This window comes from Lagenorhynchus albirostris, chromosome 2, assembly GCF_949774975.1.
Source record: "Lagenorhynchus albirostris chromosome 2, mLagAlb1.1, whole genome shotgun sequence".
Taxonomy (NCBI): Eukaryota; Metazoa; Chordata; class Mammalia; order Artiodactyla; family Delphinidae; genus Lagenorhynchus; species Lagenorhynchus albirostris.
This window is the reverse complement of record NC_083096.1, coordinates 42,554,210-42,576,173: the sequence shown is the minus strand read 5'-3', so window position 1 is coordinate 42,576,173 and position 21,964 is coordinate 42,554,210. Positions and strand designations below refer to the sequence as shown.

Genomic DNA, 21,964 nt, shown 5'->3' with positions numbered 1-21,964 from the left:
AATGTAGTTACAAGGGTCATCTTCTATGAAAAAAATATTTGGGCTCCATGACAGGTATTTTCATGTGTTCAGGGGCCTCGCCTGACTCCTTCCGGGCTCATGACAGTGCTGGATGGCGAAAATTACTGCAGGTCTGATCGTGACATGAGCTTGGGTTACTCTTTTCAAAAGCTAAAAAAAAAGTTTAGTACATTACAGAAGGTCTTAACAAAAACAAACAAGGAGAGCGTGCACAAGAATTATCAGAGTGTAATGAATCTGTCACAGAGAAACTTACTTTTCTGCTCTTCATTTCTTCCGACACTAATTTTAAATCTTCAGTTAGCCTGTTTTTCTCCCTACTAAACTCTTCTTTCAGCTCCGTCGTTTTCTGTACCATTGCAAGCATTTCCTTCTGCAGCTCAGTTTCCTTCACAGTCATTGTGTTTACCTGAAATTTCCTCTTCGTTAGGATCTGCTTATGGTTGTCTGTTTGATCAAATTAATCACTCTTATATGGCATATTCACGACATTCGCTTTAGCCTCCAATAATAAAATAAAACCCAGCTAATTCTCCCTTTACTAATCCACTCAACTAATATTCTCAAAACCTACTGGTAAGCTTACCTTTTCTTCTCTGCAAGATTTAATAAAAGACAACAATAAGGAAAGGAATGACAAAGAAAGATAATATTACCAAGTCTTAAAATCCTTCATAGAAGTAAAGATTTGAATTAAACTTAAATATCAGAGATTGTATGAGGCAGTGACTTAATCTATCAGCTCTTGGATCTCTTACTAATTCTCCAAATGCCATGCTAAAATGCAAGAAACATGACTATGATTCATTAAAACCAGTTAAAGCAGTATTGTTTACATTCGTCCCTATATCAGATTGAAACAGCCTGGTATAGTTTGTCTGTCTCCACCCATAATTGCCATACAAAAACTTGAAATTCTTGGAAAATACAGAGGTATGATTGATTGTATTTTCTGGACAGTCTCTTAATATTTGTCCAGTAAAAACTTAATTTGAAGGAATCACTTTCCTAGGTCAGTAAGTATAGGGCAAAAACTTAATTTTTCTTTAATAATTGAGCTTCCAGATGGCAGATTTTCCCCTTTAAACATCAGCTAACAGAACAGGAGACTGCCCGAGGAGAAGGTACAAAAGAGGGGCTGAAAGCACAAAATCCCCAGGACATGCCCCGGGAGCCACGAGGGTTCTATCAGTTACAATTGTATCAGTATCTTTAATAGTTCTTTCTCCTAAAGGCAAAAAAAAGGCAGGGCAGCAGCAAAGGGGATCCCTACTGATTCTAACTGATATCTGTTATACTCTCTACAGCAGTGGTTCTCAACTGGGTATGGGTATGGGGGCTACTATTCTGATGTACTGTGAGAAGGGAGCCATGCACAACCCAAAAGCTTCTGCCCTGTCCAGGTGCCACAGTGAAAACCATGCCAATCCATACAAGTGCCCCATGGAAGTGTGTGCCAAAGCAAAGGGTCACCACTGCTGGAGCCAACTCAATGTCCCCACAATTCAAGACCCCAAAAGCCTTTACAAAGTTTGGTCCAATACTGCAAAAGCTGTCCAGAAGGAAAGAGAATTCACACAGTGGCTGACCCTCCCACATGACAACACATTCAAATGTACAGAGATAAAGCCACTTACTTTTTCAACAAAGGACAGTTTTTCCATTTTTGTCAATTGAAGCTCTTTCTCCAGATCCTTGGAAGAATTCTGCAGAGCTTCTAAGGTGTCCTGCAAAGTGTCATTTTTGGATTGCAGCACCTGGGTCTTCTGCTCCAATTCCACCATCAGATTTTCCAGTTTTGTTCTTTGCTCCTCCCAAAGTTGCTGTTCTCCTTCCATCTGGGACAGTTTAGAGACCAGCTGCTCTTGGTCTTGAATATGATTTTTTAGTATCCTGATTTCTTCATCCTTTTTCTCTAGTTTCTGTTTGCCATCTTCTACTTCTTGAATGAGGCCATTCACAGAAGACTGCAAAAGCATGTAATTACTTTTGGCCTCGTCAAGGCCCTGTAGCAGTTGAGCCTTCTCACGTTCAAGGGAATCTACTTGACTACTCAGGCTCTGTTCTTCTACCTTCCAGGTCTCCTGGTCATCACACAAGGCTGCTACTTCCTCACTTAGCTCTTTCAATTGTGTCTGCAGTATCTCCACCACAGCTTTAGATTCTTCTTTCATCTGTTCTTTTTCTTGCTCTTTTTCTTGCAATAGATTTTCAAATGAAGAGTTTAATGTTTCTAATTCAGACACTCGACCTTGCTCTTTTTGTAATTCTTTTGTCAGATCTTCTTTTTCTGACCTTGTATTGACAAGATCTAACTCCAAAGCTCTCAGATTTGGGGCCATCTCCTCTATTTTTGCTTTCAGGGTCTCTACCTCTGCTTTGGACTTCTCAGCCTCAAGAATCACATGCTGTTGGTTTTTTCCTGATACCTCTAGTTCTCTTTCAAGGTTCTCAACTGTATCCTTCAGCAAAGCTGCCTGATGCTCACTTTCCTTCAGTTTTTCTAAGATATGGAGCCGCTTCCTTTCATTAGTATCTAGGTGGACTTTCAGCTTTCCAATGTTATTTCTCAGCTGATGTACTTCCGGCACTGGGGAGTCCAGACTCTGTTCTTCCGCCTTCCAGGTCTCCTGGTCATCACACAAGGCTGCTACTTCCTCACTTAGCTCTTTCAATTGTGTTTGCAGTATCTCCACCACAGCTTTAGATTCTTCTTTCATCTGTATTTTCTCTCGCTCCTTTTCTTCTAATACATTTTTCAATGAAGAGAGTAACGTGTGTAATTCAGACACCTGACCTTGTTTTTCTTGTAGTTGTTTCACCAGATTTTCTTTTTCGGACCGTATGGTGACAAGGTCTAAATCTAAAGCTTTCAGCCTTTCAGTCATCAATTCCATTTGTGTTTTTAGGGTCTCCACCTCTGCTTTGGAATTCTCAGCATCAAGAATCACCAGCTCTTGGTTTTCTTCTGCCATATGCAATTCCCTTTCAAGGGTCTCAACTTTATCCTGAAGCGAGTCGTTCCTACGCTCGCTTTCTTTCAGTTTCTCTGAGATGTGGAGCTGCTTCTTTTCATCGGCCTCAATGCGGACCCTAAGCTTCTCAATGCCTTTTCTCAGCTGGTGCACTTCCTCCTGCGTTGAGCTCAGCCTCACCGCGACCTCGCCTTTCTCCATCAGTGCAGCCTCCAAGGCCTTGGTGACGGTCAGCTTTTCATGCTCCAATTCACTCAGTTTGGTCTGCAGGCTCTCGGATTCCCTTACGAGTGATTTCGTCTCTTTATTCAGTTGTCTGATTTGGTTTTCCAGCTCACTTCTTACCAGAGACAGTGCCTGAGAGTCCTTTTCCAAACTCTGCAGCTGCTCTTGGAGATGTAGATACTCATCTTGATGAGATTCGAGCTCTTGTATTTTCTCCTTCATCTTTTCAGACATCTGATCCAGCTCTTGATTTTCTTTTGACAAAGTATCTAATTCTCCACGAAGCTGGTCTCTCTCACTTGTGACCACCAAGAGTTCTTCCTCAAGACAGTTTATAATTTTCTGCTTATTTTCATTGTCTTTTTCTAAAAACAGCTTCTCTGTTTGAACTACCTCTAAGTTGGCTTCCACAGAGAGGGCGTGATGCTCTGTGCTACCTCTCTCAGCTTTCATCCTCTGCAGCTCATTTTCCACATTGAGACATCTCTCTCTCCAGTTGTCGTTCACCTTGGCTACCTCATCTTCGATACCTTCATGTGACAATTTATCTGTGCCCATTTCTAAGTTAGAAGTGAGGCCTCTCGAACTTTCTACTCTCTGGTTATCACGAGAAAAGGATTCCAATTTTTCACTGAACTCTGACTTTTCTTTCTTGAGTTCCTCAACTATTTTTTCTAATTCTATACATGCTTCAATCTTGGTAGTTAGTTGTATTTCCTGTAAATTGAGTTTTGAGTCTAACTCTTTGATTTCATTTAGCAAGCTTTCAACTTTTTGGTCACGTTCCTTTATGCCATGAAGTAATCTCAAATTCTCATTTGATGTCTCTTTTACCTGCAGTTGGAGATTCTGAATGGTTACCTGATTCTCTAGAAAATCCATAGGTACCGAAGCGTCAGGACCAGAAAGTGACAATTCGGAAATGCATTCTGAACAGCCCTGGGTTGTGTCTTCCACTGGGGTCCCGTGACTGGTTTCTGGGGACTGCTCCCCAGACCACTCTCCTATAAGCTTGATTGCACTCGTCTTAGTTATTTTCTCCATCTCTAGACTGAGGTCCTGCTGGACATCTTTTTCACAAATCTGATGGATCTCGTGCTCTGGTGTCCTCTCTTTAGTTTCTGAAGTATAGTCTTCCGATTCTCTTATGTCACAGCTATCGTTTCCACCCCGAATAGCCTGTAGTTGTAACATATAATGAGAAGGCACTTTATTTTTCAAGAAGAATCAAAATAGAATAAATAGGCTGAATTATAGTATTATTTTTGAGAAACTGGCTACTTGCTTCTGCTAAACACATCTCTTCAAAGGGCATTCTTCCCACCAAATTCACCTCTCTCCATCCAAATATTCAACACAATTAAACAAACATTCAGTAAGTGTTCTCTGTGGGCAAGGTACTGGGTATTTATCATGAACACAAACCCTTCAGGGTCAGTTACGTGATCATCTAAATTGTGATGTAGTTACATTTCAAAATTTGTTTCTTGCTAGCAATATTGTAGGTAACCTAAATATGAAATCTTCTTTGGGATTATCAAATAAGAGGCTAACAAATTCCACATAAAATGGTCGGCTTCCATCTTCAGCATTTATGATATTCTTCGATAAGAGAAGGCAGTAGGGTTTCATGACCAGATTCCCAGCCCAAGGACTTAATCACAGATCCAGCACTTACTATATTCTTGGATAAATCACATGTTTGAACCTCACTTTCTCTTCTCTGTAAAATAGGGATCTGCTACTTTGACTACAACTGCTGTCACCTCTCACCTGCCCTCCCTACCTTACAGAGGTAGAGGGAGGGAATTAAGTGAATCTCATTGTCTGTACGCCATTACTAGTTTAGCTGGTAGACTAGAAAAGAGAAAGGTGTAAGTAACCGAACAATTTCATATTCTGTAAAGAAAGAAATGTCTCTTTGAATGACTGATATCAAATCAGAGATTTGATATCCAAATTTGTACCAAGCAAATTGTCAGAAAAGTATTCAGAAATACATAATAAACTCCAATATTTAGGTTCATGACTATAACTCTAACATTAAAAACAGTCTGAAAGGGCTTCCCTGGTGGCGCAGTGCTTGGGAGTCCGCCTGCTGATGCAGGGGACACGGGTTCGTGCCCCGGTCCGGGAGGATCCCACATGCCGCGGAGCGGCTGGGCCCGCGAGCCATGGCCGCTGAGCCTGCGCGTCCGGAGCCTGGAGAGGCCACAACAGTGAGAGGCCCGCGTACCACAAAAAAAAAAAACAGTCTGAAAAAGGCAAAAGAGGTTAAAATTCATATCACCTTACCATTCCTAAGTTCCAATTTGATATTTAATGTGCTTTATTAACTCACAAAGAGTGAAAACACACAGACGTCCTGAAGAACATGTTCTGACACTGTAACATGATTTTCTCCAGGAGTCTTCAAAAAACATCTTTAGTAATGTCCGATATAATAGTGTTTAAAGATAATCATGATAGAAATTTACTCCTCAAATATAAAGTTGACTCACTTTCCTAAAGTTCTGGTTTATTTTTTCAAAACTTTGGTATATTCTGTTCTTATGTCCTTGAACCCTAAAAATATTTTAGTTTAGATTTAATTTCGATTTCAATTCAACAAACATTGATTGCGTGCCTACTAGGCACTCGATTAGAGAAATAGCATGTCAGTCCCACATACTTACATCGTCTATGTCGGTGCCAAGCAGAGACCGAGAGCTTAAGTCCAGACCTTGAAGCTGGAGTCGTGCTACTTCGAGCTCAAGTGTAAGGTGTTCCGTGTGTTTCTTTTCTGCCGCCAACTTGGACTCCATCTCTGCTGTCACACTTGTCAGCTTCTGCTGCCACTGTTCATTTTCTGACAAATACTGCTTCCTGAGACAGTCAAGCTCTTCCCTTGCAGAACTTAGTAACCGTTCGAGTTCTTCGATTTCCTTATTTTTCGTAATCCCTTGACTTTCAATTTTCTCTTCTAGCTTCTTGAAGGACTGCAGGTACATCTGACAGACGGTCTCAAGTTCTTCAACGCTCCTCACCGGGGCAGAGGGGATTTCTTTCTCAGTCAGATTCTCCTCCTCCAGACTACTGCAAGAGACCTTCTCTACACTGGACTGGTTTGCCAAAACAGTCCTGTCTAAATTATTCAAAAGGGATGTTTCTCCCATATGCTCTAAAAGATCTTTGTAAAAAGAGGATTCTATTGCATTACCAGGGCTGTCAGTCACACCAGAGAGTGACAAGGACAGAAAATGCTTCTCCCCGGGTCCTGGCATCACCTCCTTTACCAAGTCACCTTGAGAGTTTCTCAGACTCATGGACAAGACTGAATTTTCAGCCTTTAACGTGTCAATGTAGGACTGTAGCTCTGACATCTTAGAGCTCATCTGGCAGTGCTGATCGTGCAAAATTTTGTGTTCACTCTGTAAAGATGAGAATTTCTCCTGTAATTCAGCAAAGTGCATGCGAACTTCTTTGTTTGACACTGTCAAGTGCTCATAGGAATTACTGTCGTCCAAAGGATTTAAGGACACAGACGTCTGCTCATCTTGCTGTTCACCAAATTCACTTTCTGGCGTTTCTTTCACGAACTCACCTTGGAGAAGTCCATTTTCGTCATTTAATATTTTAACCTCATTTACTAGTTTCCCTACCTCTTCTGCCATTTTGCTAGTTGCTGTGACACATTCTGATCTTGAGTCGTTCAGCTCAGATATGAGTTCAAGCTTTTCCACCTGCAATGCCTCACACATCTTCTCTAACTCGTCCAGCTTGTTCATTGCCGTCTGTAGAGAGCACTGCAGGTGGGCATTGTCCTGCTGACTTGTTGACAACTCGTGAAGCACCGAAATGTATTTTTCCTCTGGATCTATTTCAAAGCTTCCAAGGCCGCTAATATCTTGTGGCTGAGTGCCTTGTTGCACATCTCCAGTTTCTAATTCTCCTCCAATTTGTAATTCGTGCTGTAGGTACTCCTCCTTCTCACTCTCCTGAAGTTTTAATTCCATGTTTCTCACTTTAGTTTCTACTTGTGCCAGTTGCGCACTGTAACTGTCTAGAGAAGCATCTTTAACTTCAAGGTCCATCGGAAGTTGAACGTGACGTGTATTTATCTTCCTCTCTGCTACTTTCACAGAGTCTTGAATTGGTTCCAATTCTAGATGCTGATGCTCATGTTTCATCTTCATTAATTCCATCAGGTGCTCCTTCTCTTGTAATAAGGCATTAACTTCCTGTTGCATCTTACTTTGTTCTTCCTTTAAAGTCATGATTTCTTGCTTTAAGCTGTCAGCCTCCCTCTTGGAATTGCTTTGGATATCTGTAACCTCAGATCTCAGGGCTTGCTGCACTGTCTCCAACTCTAGTATTAAACTCTGGTTTCTTTCTTCAGCTAATGCTAATTGTGATACAAATGCTTGGTGTTCCCTTGCAAATGTTTCCTTTAGCTGTCCCAATTCATTTTCTCTATCTTCACAAACACTCGTGCATTCATTCAGCAAGCATTCTAATTTAGAGTTCTTTTCCTGCTCTGCTTTATATTTTTCACTAAGTTCCCGAAATGCATTTCCTGTTTCTTCACATCTTTGGAGCAAAGTAAGTCTTTCTTGTTTGTACTGGTCAGATAACTCTGAAATGCTTTTGTCTCTTTCATCTATACAGTTTGAAAAACTCTCAGTTTTCTGGAGCAAGTTCATCTTCTCTTGGGTTAAGGTTGCATTAATTTCCTTGAGAGTCCCATTCTCTTGGGTCAGCTCTTCAATGTCCTTTTTATCAAGAGAAATGATGGAACTCATTTCCTTTTTCTCCAAGCTCAGAGTTTCAGACAAAAGTTGTAGCTCCTTTAGAGATTCCTGAAGTAAATGGTTGCTCTTTTTTAATTCTTGAATCTCTGCCTGCTCAGTTTCTAACTTTTCATTCAAAAGTTGCAACTCTCTTTCCTTGCTCTCCAAGGCAGCTAAAGTTTCAACAACAACATTCTGATGAACAGAAGTGTCTTCTTGTAACTTACTAATTCGTTGACTTGTTTCAGCCACAAAACTTTGATGCATCTGTTCTGCTTTCATGAGATTTTCTTCAATTTCTCCTTTGATTTGCACCAATTCTTCACACTGCTTTTGCAGATCTGAGTTCAACTGCTTTTGAGACTCTAATGAAAATTCAAGAGAAACGACTCTGTTTTGTAACATGGATGAGCTTTTAGGACTTTGGTCTGTTTCTAAATGGCATTCGCTCCTTTCTGAAGGCACGCTTTCTTGTTCTTCAATTATATTTGCAAAGGAATTATTCACTGCAGACTGCCGTTCAAATGCCAAAAGACTTCTCTGATGAGACTCATTTGTCACCGCAGAGGAATCTCTGGATTTTAGCAGATCCCTGAGGCTCTCAGATTCAGCATGCAAGTCTTGGTAACGCTGGTTTTTGTCCATTATTTCACTTGACAGTGACTGAAGCTTATCTTCTAGATCTTCAACTTGCCCGGTAAGCTGAGAAATTTTCAAACACATATTTTCTATTTCCTTCTCATGTTTCTGATCTGAGAACTCGGCTTTCTGTTGTAGTTCTCCATACGCTTGCTTCTGTGTCTCTGCCTCTGCAGTCTTGCTGTCTATCACATTGTGAAGGTTCCTGATCTCGACATTTAGATTTTCTCTTTCCATCTCCAATGTTCTTACCCTCTCATTGTATTCGTGACTTTTTATTTGTTGTGTCTTAAGACACGTTTCCAAGTGATTAATTTTACTCTGCAAGCTTTCCTTTTCTGATTCCATCTGATTTAAAAGTTGTTCATTTTCACTTTTCCAGCGAGAAAACAGAGTTTTCTCTTCTTTCAATTCTTCATATTCTTTCTTCTTTAATTCCAAAGCACTCAATAAAGCTTCGGACTCTCTCTCTGTTTGGCTTAACTTTTCATTCAGTTGTTCGATGTGATGTTCCCTTTTCTTCAAAAGGTCTTGAGAACAATCTCGCTGCTTTTCCAGATCAGCCAGGGCAAGCTTCAGTTTCTCTAAAGTCAAGGAATTCTCTTGCTGATTTATTTTTTCTTGAAGATCTCTTAACATGGTTTCCTGAGAAGTATTCTTAGCTATTAAAAAAGATACTTTTTTAAGTTGTCATGATTTTAATAAATATTTATTCTACAAGAATTCTAAACTCTCAAAAAAAAAACCCAAACAAACTAACAGCTTCTCAAGTCCTGTACAAACTGGCATTATTGCCTGCATACCTCCTTGAAAATAGATCGCCTGATAATTATCTAAGCTTATATAAAGACAATGGAAAATGGTCCTTTTCAGGATGGCAGTACATTTGTTTATCTCCTTTCTCAGCAGCTTAAGAAAGTGTTGTTGTATAAAATACCAAGGGATTAAAAAAAAAAAAAAATACCAAGGGATTATTTTCCTAAGCACATGAAACTTTCTTTTATTCTTTTTCCTTGTATGTGTTTATGCCCTTTGGAAATACTTATTCAAGGAGAGAAAAGTGTGACAAGAGCAGCACTAAAATGGAAATATCTCAGGAATACTATGGAGTATTCCAGATTTCTCAGAAAAGTAAATAACTTCTTTGCCACTTTAGCCAAAAAATCCATAGGATCTGGCATAAGTACTAGAGTATAAAGTGCTACAGGGAATTATACTCAATATTTTGTAATAACTTATAAGGGGAAAAAATCTGAAAAAGTATATGTGTGTGTGTGTGTGTGTGTGTGTGTGTGTGTATGAAACACAGTCACTGGGCTTCCCTGGTGGCGCAATGGTTGAGAGTCTGCCTGCGGATGCAGGGGACGCGGGTTCGTGCCCCAGTCTGGGAAGATCCCACATGCCGCGGAGCGGCTGGGCCCGTGAGCCATGGCCGCTGAGTTTGTGTGTCCGGAGCCTGTGCTCCACAACGGGAGAGGCCACAACAGTGAGAGGCCCGCGTACAGCAAAAAAAAAAAAAAAAAACACAGTCACTGTGCTGTACACCTGAAACTGACATGTAAATCAACTATACTTCAACTTATATATATATATATATATATATATCTTAATAGTATATGGTGCTATATATTAGTAACTCTCGAGGCCTACGTGTGAGTATCACTGGTAAGCAATATCCCCCCACATCCCGGCCCCTCACAGTGAGGGTGGTGCCTGTGAAGATGAGAATCATCAGGAAGATGTCACAAACTCCATTAGCACCTGTCCTCTGCCTAAAAACTCCCCTCTGCCCACTGGCCCCTGCTAGTTGAGAATAACCACACTGCTTTCATTCAACAATGATGGGAAGGCTTCCCAAGTATGTTGAGGAAGAATAAAAGTTGTGAATCTCAATAGTAGATGAAAAAGGTAGCATGTATTATAAACTCAGATGTAACTAGAAATCATTCCTATTTTTAGCCCCCTAATCTCAGTCTACATACTGAGAGTGGAAGGCTGGTGGAGATAGCGCCACAGGGGATATCAGTCCACTTCGCGTGTGAGGACCTCAAATAATGATACTGGTGACCAACACTGAAAAACGCCCTAACCCTTTCTTTTCCTATAGTTTTCTTTAAAAAAAGCTGAAGACTGACATTTCTACCTCCTGCCATGGAAAAATTGAAAGCTGTCTTAGGGAGACTGGAATTTAAAAAAGAAAACAGTCACAGAGAAGTGTGACACCCATTACACAAGTCAGGTTAAAAGAAATCCAAGATGTGCAAATACCTCAGGGGAGAACATAAATGTAAGGAAAGACTCATTCACATTTATATATACATAAATGTGAAACGAACAGTGGATTCATTTGGTGTATACAGCATCATTCTATGGCTATACAGAGAATAAGGAAATAAAATCATTCAGTCAAGTAAGCCATCCCAAAACAATGGTCACTAAGGGCTGGGAAAACATGCATTTAACATAGGATTTTCCATTATAAGGGAAATGGTGATGGGTGAGAAGATGCGCCGTCTGGATGTAACTAACAAACACACTTGAGACACAAAATAGCACTCTGAGGCGAGAGACAGCCCCAACAATTTACTCTTGTCTGGAAAATATTTACCCTTCTGGTTTCAAAGTGCTGAAAACCAGGCATCTGGGGACTCAGTGTGTTCCAATAAAAAAAAAAAAAGTCCAACTATCACTCTGGAAACGAAAAAGTGGAAAAGCAAAAACTTTTTCCACATCAACTGCAGACATCTCTCTGGGAGAAGATATGGAAAAATTCAAAGAAGCTTCTAATGATATCCATCCTCCCTCATGGGAACATTAGCCTAGAGAAAGAACTCAAAAACGCTACATTTACTCACCCCTCATTTCTTCTGCAAAGTTCTGGCTCTGACTCAAACGCTGCTTGGCCTTCTTCAGTTCTTCCTCCAGGTGGCAAACTTCTCTGGCCCTTTGCTCAGACTGACTCTTAAGGAGGCTGTTTTCCCTCTTCATTTCCTAAAGCACAGGTTTAGTTAGTTATCACCCAAGCAGATGCTCAAGCAACTTAGGACTTCTGCCTTGGTGAGGGTCCCTAATGGGACTGGGTGTGTATCTCACTAGGGGAGGAATCACACTTTCCCTTTGAGCAATGAAGTTACATAGTTTTACTTCAATAAAATGATTTTATAAATAGAAGTCAAAAGCACAGAATCCAAAACGGATGATAATCTTTTTACTTCGAGAAATATATTTTTTGAACTTTCTGGATGTCCCTATGGTTGTGAAAGTGTTCGTTCATAAGGAAAAGCCTATTTACAAGCTCCCCCAAAACACAAATGCTCCAAGTCCCCATCACACCTGAATGATCAAATATATCTTTGCGGGCTTCCCTGGTGGCGCAGTGGTTGAGAGTCCGCCTGCCGATGCAGGGGACGCGGGTTCGTGCCCCGGTCCGAGAGGATCCCACATGCCGCGGAGCGGCTGGGCCCGTGAGCCGTGGCCGCTGAGCCTGCACGTCCGGAGCCTGTGCTCCGCAGCGGAAGAGGCCACAACAGTGAGAGGCCCGCGTACCGCAAAAACAAACAAACAAACAAAAACAAACCAAAAAAAACACAAAAAAAGTATATATATATATATACACACACATATATATTTGCAAAGTTCTGAGGTGCTAACGAACCAAAAAATTCACGTGACAAATTTTGATGTTTCGTTATAAAACCATCTTAAGGTTCACTGTTATGGGAATGTCTTTATGAGTAAAATTACCTTTAATAAATGTTCATTAAGAAAGTCTGCAATGTAAAGATGTTGGAATGGGCGTTATGAAAGATGCAGCTACAAATTAAGAGAGTCTCTGCCCCCAGGACCAGGTACCCGCCAGTGGGGGACGATGCAATACCAATCACTTAATACACACCAAGATGCACTACATCCTCAAGAGAGATGAAGTGTCCTATGGGAAATCAGAGGGCTGGAGCATGGAAGAATTAATTCTAGGTGGAGGAATCGGAGAGTTCACAGTGAAGAAAGGTCCTTTGGGTACCTGATTAAATGAAGGACCCATGCATCGATGTGGCAGCGTAGCAGAGACACATACGCAGCCCCACACTCTTTTCTAGGGAGATCTGTCTATTTCTCTGAGTCTTAAAATGAAGCAATATTTTCATGCTGAACAAAAATGCTTCTTATTAACCACATGACTTGCATAATAAATATTATAAATCCTCTACCCATATTCCTCAACCTGCTGTTCAACCTTCAATGATATTACAGCTGATAAGTATTTCAACCTATATTATATGCCACCCTCTGGACCACTGGGAATTGGCATATATCATTACAAACTGACAGAATCAAGCAACTCCCATCCTTGGTGGTGGGGGGCGGGGGGGCGCGATTCATAAGCCTGACTTTAAAACACACACACACACACACACACACACACACATAAAAAATATCCCTCTGAAAAGCTGAAAAGTAGGGGAAATTTTTTAATCTTAAAGAAACAATTAAGACCTATCCTCCAAAACCTACTGCACTGTTGGAAAACAGATGGCCCTGGCAATTTAGTGCTGGAAGTCTGCCTTCAATTATCAGTCTGGTTACTACCAGCAGATGGGTACCAACGTAGCAAAGCCAAATTCAAGAAGAGGGAGAATCTGGCTGGTAGAAAGTACTTGAAAACTTGCTGGCAGCTGCTGTGCTCATGTATATATGTTCATTTCATCATCAAAATAAGACAGAGTCCGTTGTAGTTATATTTCTTTTTCCTTTGTCCTGATCCTACCTCCCTTCCATGAGCTCAACGCACAAGCTATCAAATTAAGAGATCAACCAGAACTAAAAGCCCGCTCCGGGCTTCCCTGGTGGCACAGTGGTTGGGAGTCCACCTGCCAGTGCAGGGGACAGGGGTTCGAGCCCTGGTCCGGGAGGATCCCACATGCCACGGAGCGGCTGGGCCCGTGTGCCGCAACTACTGAGCCTGCGCTCTGGAGCCCATGAGCCACAACTAGTGAGGCCCGCGCGACTGGAGCCTGTGTTCAGCAGCAGGAGAGGCCACGGCAATGGGAGGCCCACGCACCGCAACCAAGAGTAGCCCCTGCTCTCTGCAACTAGAGAGGGCCCGTGGGCAGCAACGGGGACCCAACGCAGCCAAAAATAAATAAATAAAAAATAAAATTAAAAAAAAGCCCGCTCCAACTCATCTCAAGACTGACATTCATACCAGTCATTGTGAAATTCTGCAAAGAATGATCACTGAAGTGCAATGATGTTACTGACTTAAACTAGCATCATTCAACTAGAGAATCTATAATCGCTTGTTTGCTCTTCAGGCTCCAAAATAGTCACCACTCAAATGAGATCACAGATGTGAAAGGAAAAATACCTTAACGTACTTTAACAAGGGTAATGGAGCATTGTCAGTAGTGTTTCTTCCTAAAATTTAACAGCAGCTAGATGTGTGTGATCAATGCTAAGATCAGCTAAATGAGCTCAACATAAGAGTAACTAGAATGCAACCATCTGAGTTGACTTAGCATTTTTACTTTGCAACTTATATATTTTACCCTAAAAAAAAAATCATCAAATCAAATGGCACCTACATCTAGAGGCGTGACAAGAAGGCTGACAAGACACTGTATGCAAAGCTGGGTGCATCCCAGTCGGAGGAAGGAAGGTGAAAAGGAGGAGAAGAGGTGGGGAGGGACCCCAGGAGGGAGGGTACAACTTATGTTTATGCGTCTGTTCGTCTCTATCCATGTCTGTGTATAACTGGAGACATTTAAATGAATACTAAGCTCAATGAAAAGATTAACAAGTCTTTGTCTATTCTGGCAGTAGTTCCATAAACACTTGTTTCAAATGAAGGAATGTTCAGCCAGTCCTGAGACCCAGCAGGCTTATCATGCTATGGCTATGGCCAGCCCAAGAGTTTTAAAAAGCCAGAATTTAGAAAATGAACATCTGAAAATGGAGCTGTAGGCTGCCACCCATCAGCAATTCGTTTTCTGCACAGCTTACAGCCACTTAGGACTTGACTGGGTGGCTCACTGCCAACGATGCGTTAAGCATACAAGGATATATTCTCCTAGGCAGCTCTTGCAACCTCACATGATTTGCAGAGTTGGGCACTAGTCTGGAAAAACACAACAAAAACCCTATAACCACAAGCCAGCCTTAGAGCTTAGCGAGCAATTCCAGCCAGATCAACTTTGGTTTAACCAAATTAAAATTGGTTTAGGAGCAACCAGGGAAGCATCATTTCCTAGGACCAGACAAAACAAATTTCAGTTACTGTGTGGCATTTCATGATCCCATCCATGAATGAAGCTTAATACGTCCCCTGCTGGGCGAAGTCTATATGGTGAACCAGGGACGGATGCAAAGGATGTGTTTTTCCCCTTCCACCTCATCATTCTTGCCTGCCAGACCAGGCCCCTTAGCGGACCCTGTTGTAATACAGGTCCCCACGCTCAGGAAGGTCCCCAGGCAAGTGTTCCCTCATCTTGGCTGTCAAATGATGGTACATGATCGCCTAACCCCAATGCTATGGAGCTGGCACTGGATGCTAGGTGAGCAGCTTATCTAAACCTTCCATTCACTTTGATACTAAATGCTAACTTTACCCTTGATTGGGCCATTACATCACATTTCCACTACTGATAATTTCTCACTGTGAGCAGCATATTAGTTTGCTAAACATGGACAAGGAAAATTGCAGTACAACTGTCTCATTTTTTTGGCATCCAAAACCTATAAGCGTGCTAAACTTGTTTGTACTTATAATTAGATACAGAAAGATACCCAGCACGATAAGACTAGAATGGGCTGCAATTTTATATGTGAAAAATCTCAAATGCTCTTTCCTTTGCCCATCCTTTCTGTGCCTATGGGTGAGAGCAAACAGTGGTAGCATCAAAAAGTTACAACAGTTGTGAAGACCAAAGAGCCCTTATGTGCTTGCTGGGCACGGATCTAAACATTTGACACACAATATTTAAGTTAATCATTAATGCAGCTCTGGAGGGTTAGTATTAGTCCCCATATGCAGATGAGGAAAGTCAGACTCAGAAATGGTAATCACTGTCCCCAGGTCACACAGCAGGGAGGTGGCAGAAAAGTGATGCAATTTCAGATCTCGCTCACTTTAAAGTCACCAAAATTTTACCTCGAAGCTATACCACCAGTCTAACTGGGTAAATTGCTTTTCTGATTCCAATCCCAATTCAAACTGCAAGAGCCAGCTAAACCCTTTGAATTCTTGATATCATCCTCAAAAGAAGGCACACACACAAAAACGTAAGTTAAAGACAAATACTAAATGAATCCCCTGGCCCTGAGCTATACACCTCCAATGACTGCCCTCACTGGACACAGAAATCAATGAAATATTAAGTGCAACATGACGGGCATTTAGCTAGAGTTCATGGTGGACAGCTCCACAGCTGACAAACCAGGCCCTGCAGGGATGCATGCGTCTTCAGAAACACCTGCGAGAAATGTCCAGCCCACTGTGGAGCCTTCGCCAAGCAAACTGTTTGCAAAGTGTTTGGACCCTCTTAACCAGTCGATCGATTTTACAAAATGTTTCCACCAGGCAGCCAGTGGAGTCGCGGGAGAGTTCCTGGCTGAAAGGGAAGCTCACAGAGGGAAGAGTTCAGTGCCAGTCTGCCTGTGGAAATGTTAGCAGAAGCATCTGTTGGTTGGTCCCCACTGGCCAAACGGCGAACATTTGTTTTGCTGAAACAAACTCTTTCATTTAAAAACGTTTGCTGATGAAACCGTCATCTGATATGAAGTTTTCTTCCACTCGGGTTTCTGGGGCTGTGGCCTCCTCTCTCCAGCAGTATTACCCCTCTGAGGCTATGGCTGCTTTAACAACCTCTTCTTTGCTACTGACAGACGTTCTGGTTTTATAACCATAATACACTCCTTGAAGCTGAGGGGATAAATATATTTAGACTTGCCTCACCTGGATAAATCACTGTTCTTTACAGAGAACTTAAAAAACAAACAAACAAAAAAAAAAAACCGTACAATCTAAAAAGTAATTGCAAAATAGTTAAAAGATTAGTGAAAACAAATTCTTTCCTGTGACATTTGCTGGAAAAGAAACCTCTAATGTTCTGCGGTGCTTTTCCATAAAACTACAATGTAGATTTATGACTCTATTCATATTGTTTCAGTCTATTAACTGTCCCTAAATGGTTCTTAATTAAGCCCTTTAAAATAAACTCCAAGCAACTACATATATTCAGAGAGAAGCAAATTAAAGTAAGTATGGGGACCTCCCTGTTGGCGCAGTGGTTGAGAATCCGCCTGCCAATGCAGGGGACACGGGTTCGAGCCCTGGTCCGGGAAGATCCCACATGCTGCGGAACAACTAAGCCCGTGTGCCACAACTCCTGAGCCTGCACTCTAGGGCCCACGAGCCACAACTACTGAGCGCGTGTGCCACAACTACCAAAGCCCGTGTGCCTAGAGCCCATGCTCTGCAACAAGAGAAGCCACCACAATGAGAAGCCCGAGCAACGCGACGAAGAGTAGCCCCTGCTTGCCACAACTAGAGAAGGCCCGTATGCAGCAACAAAGACCCAACACAGCCAAAAATAAATAAATAAATAAAGTTAAGTACAGATAAAATCCTATCGGTAGAAGCAACATCAGGGTACGCCCAGTACTCCGTGCCATTGGGAAACCTCATCCACAATTTTGTATCGTTACCATGACTCTCCAGAGACACCGTCATGGGAATTTTCTGGTGATCAAGTGGTTAAGACTCCGTGCTTCCACTGCAGGAAGCACGGGTTTGATCCCTGGTGGGGGAAGTAAGATCCCATATACCATGCAGCATGGTCAAAAAAAACCACAAAAAAACCCAGCAAAGACACCATCACCCATGCCTGCACACACTCAACATGAAAGTTAATGTTGGCTGCTGAAGCCAGAGTAATACAATTTACAATTACTTGAGGTTTTTATAACAATATTAAATCTAGAAACTCTTTATCTGTAAAAAATTTTATATTTAAGTCTATCACTTTGCACAAGGTTTTTAATATTTGATGATGCAAAAGCCAACCCTTGGAAAAGGGATTTAAATTATACCTCCCATCACCAGTTTTGTTTCTTTCCATTTAGAAAATCCCTTGCTTTCTTCCATCCTTCCACCTCACAGGTGGTCTAAAACAATCTTAAGAAAAAACAAAAGAGTAGTACATGGTCTTAATATAAGTCATGCTTTCCTATAATTGCTAGATGTGTATTAGTAAGTTATATCAGAATAGAAAGTGAAAAAAAAACCACATGTTCTATGTCATAGATTTTATACAAAACACTGTAATATATACTTCTGGCAAATTAAAAACAAAAATGTAGCTATAATAAACTACTAGAAAATGGAATAGAAATTCTTTAACCCTCCCACTTCCTCCTGTACAGAAGTTGACAAATACTCTTCTCTACCCCTCACTTACCTCACTGCTTCTCCTCAGCTCATTTTCCTTGGTCTGACTTGCCTGTAAGGTCTGTTCAGTTCTACTGAACTTTTCCTTAAACTCTTCCAATTTTTTTTCCAGCTGGTGCTTTACAGATGTGACCTACAAGTAGAAAACAAAGCAAAGCTTCATTTTTCTTTACTTTTTAAATAACTATGTATTCTTAAAGAATAAAAAGGTCATGGAATATAATAATTGATATCATCTATTTTGGTTGAGACCCACTATACATAACTGCTTAATAAGGCCCTAGAAGTTCAACTTAAAATACCGTCATGTCAACCTGTGACATTACTTGGCAGCAGCATATGTTGATGAAAAAGGCTAGGTTTGAGGAGGAAGCCACAAGGAAAACAATTAACCACAAAAAAATAAAACAACTAAATAGTAATAAACTAATTTTTAAAAATGAGATAAGAAATAACAAAAATTGAGAAAACAAACTGGGAGAACACATTTGCAATAAATACAACAGAATAAAAACGATATTTCCAAAATACAACACATAAAGCATATCTATGATTCAATATACAAAGAGGCAAGCCCATTTATAAAAAGAGCAAAGGACAGAAACAGAAATGTTATACAAAAGATACAAATGGCAAATCACCTTCTGAAAGAAATAACCTCAATGGTAATCAAGAAAGTGTGAATTGGGACTTCCCTGGTGATCCAGTGGTAAAGAATCCGCCTTACAATGCAGAGGATGCGGGTTCGATCCCAGGTCAGGGAACTAAGATCCTACATGCTGCGGGGCAACTAAGCCCATGTGCCGCAACTACTGAGCTTGCGCCTCTCAACTAGAGCCCACGTGCCACAAACCACAGAGCCTACGTGCTCTGGAGCCCACGTGCCACAACTAGAGAAGAGAAAACCCGCACTCCACAACTAGAGAGAAGCCCGTGCACCACAACGAAGAGCCCTCACGCCGCAATAAAGACCTGAGGCAGCCAAATAAATAAATATATATATTTTAAAAGTGTGAATTAGAACAATGATAAGATAACATTTTTCACTCCTTAGTTGGCAAAATTTTAAAAATCTGGACTATCTCCTATTAGGAGGATGGGAGGAAACAGGCCTCTTACAGCTGGTGTCAGGTGAACTGCTACGACTTTTCTGGAGGGCAATTTGGAAGTACCTATCACACGTGAGAACACATATGTCCTCGAGGCCATCAATGTCACATGTAGGAAGCTGTCCTACAGAAGCACCAGCAACACACATCTTTACCTGCCCAATGATACCACCAATGGTGCTACATGAACCTAAATACCCATCAGTAGGGGAATGACTAAATAAACTACAAAACATCCGATAAAAACAAGGCTCAGACACTACCAACAGAATGCTTCCTTTTAAACCAAAAAAAAAAAAAATTATACATTTGCGAATGTATATTTTTAAAAGTCTTGGAGGACATCCAATAAATAGTGCATAGCAATTTATCCTGGCACAGGAAGATTTTTTTTTCTTTTTTCCAAACCTGGACAGATGGATAGATAAAGGAATGACTCTATTAGAACTTCAGATGATCCCTCGTATGTAAGAGATATCAATGAATGTTGGCTGTCCGCATTTCACCTGCATTCCCCCATCCCCAGCTCCTCTGCTACTAGAAATCAACATGTCCTAGGCTGCTATATCTTACATTTGGGAATTAACCTGTATTTTTCATATGAGACAACCTAATTGGTAAACCCACACTTTTAGAAAATAAACAAACACTAAGAAAATAAGTATAACTCTGACAACAGGTGAATACCTGACATAATCAGCATAAAACTCTAAAATGTGTCACCCTCTCAGGGAAAATGGGTGAAGTCAAGAAAAGAATGAATTGGGAATTCCCTGGCGGTCCAGCAGTTAGGACTCTGCGCTTTCACTGCTGAGGGCCCATGTTCAATCCCCGGTTGGGGAACTAAAATCCCACAAGCCTCAGGGCGCAGCCAAAAAAAAAAAAAAAAGAAAAGAATGAATGACCACATTGCTTCTTCTGACAGCATAAAGCTCTGGATATTTAGTGCTTCCACATTGCAGATGGAGCAGGAAACTAAACAGACGAGACCCTGTCCTCATGGAAAGATCTGAGTGATGGAAGGAAGATAATATCTTTTTAAATTAATTAATTAATTTATTTTTGGCTGCATTGGGTCTTCGTTGCTGCGCGCGGGCTTTCTTTTTAGTTGCGGTGAGCAGGGACTACTCTTCGTCGCAGTGCGTGGGCTTCTCATTGCGGTGGCTTCTCTTGTTGCGGAGCACGGGCTCTAGGCGCACGGGCTGCAGTAGTTGTAGCATGCGGACTCAGTAGTTGTGGCTCGCGGGCTCTAGAGCGCAGGCTCAGTAGTCGTGGTGCACGGGCTTAGTTGCTCCACGGCATGTGAGATCTTCCCCAGACCAGGGCTCGAACCCGTGTCCCCTGTATTGGCAGGCGGATTCTTAACCACTGCACCACCAGGGAAGCCCCAGAAGATAATATTTAAATAAACAAATAACTCTATTATATGTCAGGTGATAGACTTTATGGAGAAAAATAAAGCAAGGTAAAGAAACAGAAAGTACCTGAGGGCAAGGGTCTATGTAGTGACCACGGGAAGATGTCATTCATAAGGTGACACTGGAGCAGCAAGTCTTCAGATAGTGAAGGCTCACACCCTACAGATCTGTGTGGGGACGGAGCACCCCCAAGAGCAAAGCCCAAAGCTGCCACTTGCTGGGTGTGTCCCCCCATGGCAAGGAGGCCACGTGGACAGGTAAGCAAAGGGAGAGTAGGAGATGGGGTGAGCGGGTAAGGTGGTGGGAAGGCCACCTAGGCTCCTGCATACATTTGGAATGACCTGACTCTTACTCTGAGAAATGGGGAGTAACTGCAGACTTCTGAGCAGAGGAGTGACGTGATCTGACCTATACTTGAAAAGACTCCCTCTGGCTGCTGATTGAAAACACACTGTGAGGAGGAAGGGTGGAAGCAGGAAGACCAGTTAGGATGCTGGTACAGAAACCCAGGTGAGAGATGATGTGTCTTAGACCACATATAGAGCTGGAGATGGTGAAAGCAGTCAGATCCAGTGTAAAACATAAAGACAGAGAAGTCAGGTTTATTCTTAGCATGGAGGTATGTGGCACATGAAAGGTTTCTGGGGTAGCCAACAAGATTCTATCCTCTGACATATATAATGGTCACAAGAGAGGCATGCCTTATAGTAATTTATTGTTGTACATTTGTTCTATATAGATTTTGTGTTCTAACACACAAAAAAGTTTATACTATTCATATAATACACACATATACTCATGCATGAAAATATACATATGCACAGATATACACAAATACACATGCACACACATGTGTATGTGTGTGTGTGTGTGTGTGAATAAATAAAGGTAGAGCCAGCAGAGTTTTAATGGATTACTTTGAGGTGTTGCGAGGAAAAGAGGAGGTGAAGATGACACTGAGGTTTTAGCCTGAGTGATGTGAAGAATGGAATTGCTATTTACTGGGACAAGGAAGACTAAGCAAAGAACAAGTCTGAAAAAAGTTGGAGTTCCATTAATAACATGTTTCAAGTGTGAGATGCCTATTACGTGTGTGACTGGAAATATCAGATGCACACCCACAAGTCTGAAATTCAGACCAGACATCCAGACTGGAGATATAAACATGGATGTCATCATCACATGGATGACACAGAAAGCCATAAAAGCAGATGAGATCATTTGTGCAGGGAGTGTTAAATAAGTAAATTATAATTTTCAGTGCTTTGACTATTTGGAAGCATAAATACTTGGGATAGCTCCCAGCTGGTGGCATGACCAAGAACCAATGGAATATCAGAGACACCCACAGACCTTCAGATCT

At 41.5% G+C, this 21,964-nt stretch overlaps 1 protein-coding gene across 1 annotated transcript in view; it reads right to left on the bottom strand.

The window, feature by feature from the left end:
• CENPF (centromere protein F) overlaps nt 1–21,964 on the bottom strand; it is a 58,482-nt gene that overhangs the window by 14,933 nt on the left and 21,585 nt on the right. The window contains exons 9-13 of the mRNA XM_060142136.1: nt 18,085–18,207; nt 11,485–11,620; nt 5,897–9,291; nt 1,659–4,400; nt 278–430 (exon numbers count right to left, since the gene is read on the bottom strand). Of these exons, the coding sequence (XP_059998119.1) occupies nt 278–430; nt 1,659–4,400; nt 5,897–9,291; nt 11,485–11,620; nt 18,085–18,207 (6,549 nt within the window). The remainder of the gene's footprint in view (nt 1–277; nt 431–1,658; nt 4,401–5,896; nt 9,292–11,484; nt 11,621–18,084; nt 18,208–21,964) is intronic.